The sequence below is a fragment of the Eleginops maclovinus genome, chromosome 23, assembly GCF_036324505.1.
Source record: "Eleginops maclovinus isolate JMC-PN-2008 ecotype Puerto Natales chromosome 23, JC_Emac_rtc_rv5, whole genome shotgun sequence".
In the NCBI taxonomy this organism is placed as follows: domain Eukaryota; kingdom Metazoa; phylum Chordata; class Actinopteri; order Perciformes; family Eleginopidae; genus Eleginops; species Eleginops maclovinus.
This window is the reverse complement of record NC_086371.1, coordinates 8,685,151-8,694,147: the sequence shown is the minus strand read 5'-3', so window position 1 is coordinate 8,694,147 and position 8,997 is coordinate 8,685,151. Positions and strand designations below refer to the sequence as shown.

At 39.1% G+C, this 8,997-nt stretch overlaps 2 protein-coding genes across 2 annotated transcripts; one reads left to right on the top strand and one right to left on the bottom strand.

Moving 5' to 3' along the window:
* The first annotated feature begins 463 nt into the window (after positions 1-463).
* On the top strand, positions 464-7,251 carry gla (galactosidase, alpha). The gene is given in 9 exon segments (XM_063876416.1): positions 464-706; positions 2,130-2,304; positions 3,108-3,282; positions 3,542-3,633; positions 4,133-4,294; positions 4,680-4,794; positions 4,797-4,876; positions 4,968-5,096; positions 5,098-7,251. Coding segments are annotated over 9 exon segments (1,293 nt in total). The 5' UTR covers positions 464-545; the 3' UTR covers positions 5,302-7,251.
* Positions 5,955-8,751, bottom strand: rpl36a (ribosomal protein L36A). The gene is made up of 5 exons (XM_063876418.1): positions 8,632-8,751; positions 7,786-7,891; positions 7,336-7,403; positions 7,133-7,255; positions 5,955-6,036 (listed from the first exon to the last, which is right to left on the bottom strand). The coding sequence occupies exons 1-5, from the start codon at positions 8,632-8,634 to the stop codon at positions 6,016-6,018; spliced, it is 321 nt and encodes a 106-aa protein (XP_063732488.1). The 5' UTR covers positions 8,635-8,751; the 3' UTR covers positions 5,955-6,015.
* Positions 8,752-8,997: the final 246 nt, after the last annotated feature.

Genomic DNA, 8,997 nt, shown 5'->3' with positions numbered 1-8,997 from the left:
AAAAATATAAAAATAACAACGTGGTGGTTTTTAGAAGGGTAATATATAGACTGTTTGTATGAGTGTTTGCAGCATTTTCCCAAAGTCTCTGTGATGAAAAAAGTCAAAGCATGAAGATGCAACTCTTTTAAAACCTTTATTTTTTCAGCAGATTGTGTGCCTACAATAATGCATTAGGGACCTATAACAGGTAGATCCATATATGTCTTGCAAGTATTGGAAAATAGGTCTATTTTCTGTATATTTTTGTCATCATAGACATTGAGGGTTGTATAAACGGGATTTAACATCAATTTTTCATATTTTCGTTTTCAGATATTCGCAATGTTTATCAGGTCATGTCAGCTGACTTCATTGTTTTTCACTTTTGCGCTTCCTGGTTTGTAGTGAAGCGCTATTGGACAGTAACGCATTTGGATTCTATTGGTCTAGATTTACGTCAGTCATCAATGGGGCGGGCTTTATACGTTTAACACGAGGAAATGAAATTCAAACAGTCTCTTATTGTCATTGTTGCTCCAAAGTTGTTGAGCTTCTAGCTCAAAATGTGCAGATCCGTGTGTCTCCTTGCGTTCATCGTGTTAGTATGCCCAGCTGCTGAAGGGTTGGACAATGGGCTGGCGCTGAAACCCACAATGGGCTGGCTGCACTGGGAGAGATTCATGTGTAATACCGACTGTGACAAGGACCCCAATAACTGCATCAGGTAAGAGACATCAGAGGATCCAACACAGCCTGGTATGATAGTGAGTTTAAACACAAGGAAAGCTGTCATATCAACGTTACTCAAGTCCTTTAACATGGTCATGTGCATTACTTCAGCTCATGCTTTAGATATCTTTATGAAATTACTGTTTTAACACCACATCAACGTGATTAAACCTATGCAAAAACACCTGAATGCAGTTTTTCTAATCTTGATTTATCTCAGGTATAACCACACACTCATAACATGATAATTATTTCCCATGCAGTCAGTTTTTCATATTTATGACCCATATCTTGTAATTATAGGATCTTTACTTCATAATTTAGAAGATGTCTCAGATGGAAAGTTAATGAGAAAAGAGACCTGTGAAAGTTAAAGGGCATTGAAAGACATTTGAAAAGACAGGTAATGATACCATGTGATTTAATTTGCCATTATTTGTTATTTGGTTGAACGAGCTGGGAGATAATGATGGCAATGTCATGTGAAATGTAATAAGCTAAATTTGCAAAGTACTTTATGAACAAGGAATATAAAAGTCTGCACACATTCGAGTGAAGTAAAATAATAAATCTGTAAAGTACTTTCATGTAAACTAACTGAATCAAAAGAATGAAGACTGTATTATTGCAGTCATATCAACTCATTGGAAAGGCTCAGGTAAAGCACAATTCAGCTTCAAGTTATCCTGCAAGACTAATCTTTTCTCATCATTATAAGATGCTAATTCCTAATTAGGGCTGAAACTAATGATTGTTTTCATTATTTATTCATCTGCTAATTATCTGTTCTTGATTATCTAATTAAACATTCAGTCTATTCAATCAGAAATAAAGAAGCAGAAGAAATGGATATCACATGTTTTCAGAGCCTAAAGTTGCATCTCCAGACCTATCTATGGACACTATAATACATGGCAAAGAAAAGCAACACATCCTCAATTATGAGAACTGGAATCATCAAATGGTTGGCATTTCTGCTTAAAATATACAATTTATTATGAAAAAAGTTTCATATTTACTTTCTGACTGATCAGTTAATTGACTAATCATCTGCAGTTCAGTCATAAATGCGAGTTAGTAAAGTCTTCTTTTTTTCCTCACAACAATTACAAGATGCGTTATGTTTTGGATCTCTATGTTGATTACCCTGCTAAAAAACCCCTTTCTATGCAGAGAGAACATTGTTTTTCTCCCAGGAGGAGCTAACCATCAACGCATTTAGAGCAGTAATAACAGCCTGTTGCATGTATTGTTATTGCCCTATATGACTCGACAATGAACCATAGCAAAACTGGCATTTGTTTTCATGAGAATAGCGTGCATTTGTGTCTGTCATGTTGACCCGGCACATAACATTGAACCCTTATATCTGAACTGATAGTATCGGCCCCGCCTTTCTCATCCCGTTTCCCTGGCAGTGAGCGCCTGTACATGCAGATGGCAGATGTGATGGTGAAGGAGGGATGGAAAGAGGCTGGTTACGAGTATGTCTGCATAGATGACTGCTGGCCCTCCCACCAGCGGGACGCCCAGGGCCGCCTGCAGGCAGACCCAAAAAGATTCCCTGGAGGCATCAAGAAACTGGCCGACTATGTGAGTACTAGATACAAAAGAAGCTCTGGGATTGAATTATTATAAATGCCATAATTCCTCCATGGACCTCAAAGATTGGGGTTCAGATAGACTTGTTTCACCAGCTGGAAGAATCCAATGGATATGGCTGCTTATATTCTAGTTTCCAGTCTTGGGTCTGCACTATGAATAACCTACACAGTTATGTGAAGGTAAAACATGTCATAATTAACACTGTGCTGATATAATCTGGTTCCATGGAGTACAGTGTTAACAAAACTGTGGTGCAATGCGTCTATGTTTTAAAATACTCGACATAACAGGTTTGGGAATCCCTGGTTCAACAACTCTAGAAGTAAAAGTGGTTACACAGTCAGATTACATATTCATTATACATCCATCTGAGCCAACCTGCAGGTATTTACATAATGAAGGGGTAAGGACCAGATGTGGAACCCATGTCTCAGATTTCACACTGGTAGAAAATCAGCACCGGGAGAGCCAGGGGAGATAACGTAGGCATATATTGTAATACGCAGCAGTTCACTGTCGTTCCCCCTCTTTGCTAAAGACACTTCTCTCTAGAGTTGGAGGCCACTATGACAGGTGGATTTCGACACAGGTAGACAAAAAGCAATAATCTTCAGAAATACATATAGGCTACAGTATTTGGGCCCACTATTATTAGAGCGGGGCTGTCTTCGAACAGAGGCGTCCCATTTTCAGCTGGGCAACATCGCCACCTTCTGGTAAACATCCATAGTCTACCAAGAACGCATCCGCTCCCTAAACTCAATTAATTGAAGTGTAATTTCTTTTTTAAGGTTCATTCTAAAGGTTTGAAGCTGGGTATCTATGCAGATGTGGGGAAGAATACCTGTGCTGGATACCCTGGCAGTCTGGGATACTATGAGACAGATGCTCAGACTTTTGCTGACTGGGATGTGGATCTGCTCAAATTTGACGGCTGCTACATGGACTGGAAGTTGCTGGGAGAAGGTAAGCTTTCTATTCTAAAAATATAATTAGTAGATGTATGAACACAGAAAGGCCAGACCCAAATAAGCAAAAAAGTAGTCCTGGAAAAGTGCTTTGTAGAATCGTAATTAAAAAAGGTATATAAATAAGTTTGGATACAGAACTTTTAAATGACTTCTTCATTAATGTTGTGGGTCCATTACTCAGGACATCCATGGACTCACAATACACCTCATTATCTGTCTCAATCTTACATTTTATGATTGATTTTCTGTTTAAGGCTACATGAACATGTCAAAAGCACTGAACAAAACAGGAAGAAGCATCCTCTACTCCTGTGAGTGGCCTTTGTATGAGTGGCCTTACAAACAGGTGAGAGAGAAGTTGTATATTATTTACCCCACTTTAAATCAGGCGGTCTTTTTTTTAAAATCATGCCCTAGTTGCAGCTTCCCTAAAGGGTGAATTTGACCCTTTTCCTTTCAAATATTAAATTACATTCATTGGTTTTCTTCTAAAGCTAATAGCAATAAGTGCATTCAAACAAATTAGGAGCAACACCTTGATATATATATAGATACAGATTGGGTCAACCTATATCTAGAATATTTAGTGCTACAGTTAAAGTGCAAAGAGATTCAAATATAACATAATGTTTCACCTTTTACTGTCTAGACCTGATCAATTCATGATTAATTGAGAAAAATGTTGTTAGATTATTAAAGAAAATATGATATAGTGTTATCTCAACATACATTATGGATTTGTTCTCTCTTCCCACTTACTTTCATATGTATAACACCAAATGATTACCCACTGCTTGATGACACCTTGCATGATAAGACATCAAAGAGCCTCTCTGTGCCTCCAGCCTGACTACAAAGCCATCCGTGAGACGTGTAACCACTGGCGCAACTTCGCTGACGTGTACGACTCATGGAGCTCCATCAAGTCCATCTTGGACTGGACTGCTACTCATCAGGACATCATCGTCCCCTCAGCCGGACCTGGGGGCTGGAACGACCCCGATATGGTACTCGGCGCCGCTCAAGCTCAAGTTTGACTTCAAAATATGCTACAACCAGTAGTCTGCAAATACTAAGCTGCTTTATTATCAATTTAAAACAGTTATTTAACCACCATTTTTGAAGACAGATTTGTATCCACAGGTCCACTGACACCGTAAGTAATAGTTCAGATCTGGCTTTCTTGCAGAAAAATTCTAAAAAATGTATCATACGTATGCCTTGTTTCTATTTACATCCTTTCATAGATTTAAAGGAGAGTTTTGAAATGGTTTAGTACAGTTGTAACTGTAGGAATATGCACTCCCATAAAACTGTACAACTGATTTTATGGTTCTTTAAAATCAGCCAGAATGACCCTGCTATTGTCACAGTTATGGTTTATCCCTCTAGCTCGTGATTGGGAACTTTGGCCTCAGTCATGACCAGCAGGAGTCTCAGATGGCATTATGGGCCATCATGGCCGCCCCTCTGCTCGTTTCTAATGATATGAGGGACATCTGTCCTCGCTCAAGATGCTGCTGCAGAACACACACATCATCGCCATCAGCCAGGATCCGCTGGGCAAGCAAGGACAACGCACTATTAAGGTGGGTGAGGGGTGACGCAGAGCATTATCACTTCCTGGAATAACAGCTGTGTGGAGCATGACCTATTATGTAAATAACTCGTTTGATACAGGTGGACAGTTTCGAAGTGTGGGAAAGGCCTCTGTCAAAGAAGCGACTGGCTATTGCTGTGCTGAACACTCAGGAGATCGGCAGCCCTCGAGGGTTTTTCATCAGAGCGGCTCCTGGCTGGAAGATCTGTGAGCCCCCAGTGTAACGTCACACAGATCCTCCCTCAGTACAAGGAGCTGGGTGTTCAGACTCCACATACCCAATTGGTTGTATCCGTAAACCCCTCAGGCACCACTCTACTGACAGTCACGCCCACCAGCAGCGACTCTGCGGGGCTGTACAAGCTGCACTGGCAGGAAACGCCTGTCAAACGCAGGCACTCAACCATCCTGTAAACCTGGTATGGTGCACTTTGATGTAAAAAAGAAATGTAATAATCTGTTTCTCTTGTAGGTGTACTTTGTACATTTGCGTGAATCAGCCTGCTATTATAATTACTTCTTTAAATATGAACCACTGAAAGATTTTGAACACGTAGTGTGAATTATCCTGAATTGGCTGCAAAGTGAACGAACGAGTCCTTCAACCATACGTTTTGTTAGCATTTTAGCACACCCAATTTCTCAATGCCAGGTAGATGTATCTTTTGGTTAATGCCTGAAATAGAGCTGCCATGACATTGTCCCTCAGACTACACTTCTAGTTATACTGTCCATGCTCCTAAATCTTGAAGCATCTTAAAGCAGTCTGTAATGAAACACCAGCACACTAACACTAGTCCAGGTGTCCAAGGCTAGCCTTACACTTCTTCCACTTATATTATATTTAAGTGGCATTATTCAAAGACTGAAAAAAACAGAGTTTAGTGGCAACAAAATGAAAAATCCCTTTGTTTTGTCAAAGCAACCATTGTAATGTTTACTTTGGGGTCTGCTTACAAGCAAGTCACCCATGCACATCTGTATAAAGCGCATCATCTTAGCACTTGACTTTGGCACACATGACAAGCATAATTAAACAGAGGTAAAGGAAAAGGCCAAACTCCAAATTATGTTTCCATACATTTATTGAAAATAGTGACAATTTCCTCCAGCAGACGAGCCTGCAGTTTAGAACTGGATGACCTGGCCCTGTAAGAGAAAAGAGAGATGTTGGTTAGGATTACGCTCAAGCCGTGTAGAACTAATATTTCAATGGGTTTTCACTGGAGGATTAAGAGCCTCTTTTAGGACTTGTCGTCATAACCCTTATTCAAAAGAAAATGTCAACGAGTTACCATCTACGCAATTTAACTGATTCATCACTTTATGAGCATTTGGAACTGTTTGAAGAGGAACTATACAAATGTTAAGCTTGTCTGGGTGAAATAACAACATCAAAATAGCCTTTATTTTCTGACTTAATAGCATACCAGAATTCCATAGCAGAGCTTTTGCATTTCTATACGGTGCGGGTGACATTAATTAGGGCCCAATATTCACTGAAATGATGGCCACTCAACCACTTCACTGGCATATGCACAAGCATTATGGCCAAGAGCAAAATAAAACTATAAACTACTTGTAAACAAATACTCAGAGATGTACTGCATTCTCCTATACAAACCAAAGTTGTGTTAAACCTATTTAGATTTAAATGACACATGTCAGAAAAGGTGAAACTAATCTGAGCCGTTATCTCAATATGACAGCAAACGCATCAGTACTTCCAAGTTAACCTAGTAAAATGCCAAACAATCATACACAAACGGTTGTGCAAATTGATCAATAGTCACTGACTACTTAGTACGGAGAAGCTGTAAACAACATGACTTATAACAGTTTAGGCAAAGGCATTAATAATAATTAATGTTCTGGAGTTTTTTATTAACTCCCTTTTCTTATGGACATGTGTTTGGCCTGTCGTTTGCACTGTTTTTTTAATTGAGTTTAGCCATATAAATATTCTAACATGTCATTTTGTAGCTGCCAAATCAAGTTTAATAGAAATGTGCTTTTTCTAAACAGCAGAGGTGTTTTGTGTAACTCCTGAAGATGTTGAATATTGAGGTAAATAGTTGAATTAATGTGAGACCAACACATAGAAACAGGTAGAGCTCAGCCACAGAGGATTTGGGAAGTTTTATACATACATACGACCTTCAACTCAAGTATCTGTTCCACTCAAAAAGCATTGAATCCCTCTGAAAAGTTCCAATAAATTACTGTGCAATGCAAGAATGCCTACCTTTCTCTTCTTGTCACCACCCAACTCGAAGTGCTTGCATCTCTTGATGGCGAGCATCCTCTTGGATCTGCAGTTGGGCTCAACGCACTCAAGCCTCAACACAATCTTCTTTGTAGTCTTGGCCTGAAAACACATGATCATTCATTGAGTCTTATTCACACTGACACAACAGACCTTAAGTGCATCTATTTATCTGGACATACCTTTTTACGGAAGATGGGCTTGGTCTGTCCGCCATAACCGGATTGCTTTCTGTCGTATCTCCTCTTACCTGCAAAACATATACAGTTACGCTTTATTCCATACAACTCATCCTCAATACAGATATAAACAGGACTAAACTACTACAACTACAGGATTTAATCTCCTTCAGACGCAACCAGGTGGGAGAAATAAAAAGGCAAGGGGTCAAAGTAAAACAAAATGGACCTTTGTCTCTGCAGATATGATACGAGTTCTAAGAATCATTTGGACATGTATAACAACATTATCCTCTACAGTCTTTGTTAACCGATCAAATTATTTTTTATAGCTTGAATATAATTATTAATTTTACATGACATTGTTTATATTCCATGCATCCCATCAAATGATTTGTATCCACTACGTTTGAGGCATTTGAAAAGAAAGATCACAGATAGGGCATCATTTACCCTGTGCGTAGAGGGAATCCTTTCCCTTCTTGTACTGGGTAACTTTGTGAGGCTGGTGCTTTTTGCACTTTTTGCAGTAGGTCCTGCGGGTCTTCGGGACGTTCACCTGGACAATACAAAATAAACCTTCAACACATTTCTTGTAGCAAACAAATACACGCTGAATGATGTGCATATATAGGTAACTAAATCCTCCTCCAAGTTGACAAACTAAAACCACTGAATGGCAATCAATGATTAAACACTAAAGGGATGCAAGGGACACTGCTAGGCTAACTGGTGGCATTGCTTTTAATACCCAACGCTTACATTAGCTTGCTAAGCAGAATAGGCCAGGATATTTAAGTTAACAAACTCAAGTGTTAAGCTATCACATTTTCAGCTTCACATTAATATAAGCTCGTGTTTAGCATGTTAGTAGTTAGCGTCCGCTCAGGGTAAACGCAGGTGACGTTAGCTAGTGAGCTAACATGTTAGCATTGTAGCTATTCAACGTGAATTAAATACGAAATCTTTGCGTTTACATGAGAAGGTGCAATAATACAGAAGTGAAAGCAAAGCTATTTGTCATACGTTATTTTGAATGACAATTGACATTAGTGTCTGTGTGAAAAACAAAGGCCGATTTTAGTAGTAGCGTTGGAGCAGCGTTTTAGCAAGTACAGAGCAAGCTTAGCTTAATGACAATATAACCACCTAAAATGTAAACAATGTGACAAATACAACCATGTCTGTGTGTATCACACGATTGTTAACAAATGTGGGTAAACTAGGAACAAGAAATGTTGTTTAATCGTCAAGATTGAGTTAGATTCTGTAAAATGCATCCGTGGAATTATTTCCTACCATGGCTGCGTCCCGATGCAGAGGAAAAGAGAAAGATAGAGGCCGGAAGCACCTCTTAATGTAGTGCTGAGCGGCGAACCCATCCGGGCAGCCCACTCTGCCCCCTAGCGGCGGTACATATCAGGAGGACCTCAACCCCACACATGCATAACAGAAACAAAACGGCTTTAAAACTTCACTAAATTCTGGGAGTAAATAATGTAGTCTTTGTAGAGCACAATAAGAGAATGAATACCAAATATGTAAGCTATAATGTTGTTTATATCTTGTTTATCATCTTATCTTGCAATACTCAAACTTGCAGTGTATTTAATTAGAACATCCTATTCAATATAGGTGATAAAAAATGTTTAATAATCTGCATTA

Excerpts from the sequence above, each read along its gene's own strand:
- rpl36a (XM_063876418.1), bottom strand. Across the intron at positions 7,404-7,785 it reads GGATTCCCTCTACGCACAGG|GTAAGAGGAGATACGACAGA; the intron begins GTAAATGATGCC and ends TATGTTTTGCAG. Across the intron at positions 7,256-7,335 it reads AGCCCATCTTCCGTAAAAAG|GCCAAGACTACAAAGAAGAT; the intron begins GTATGTCCAGAT and ends ATGTGTTTTCAG.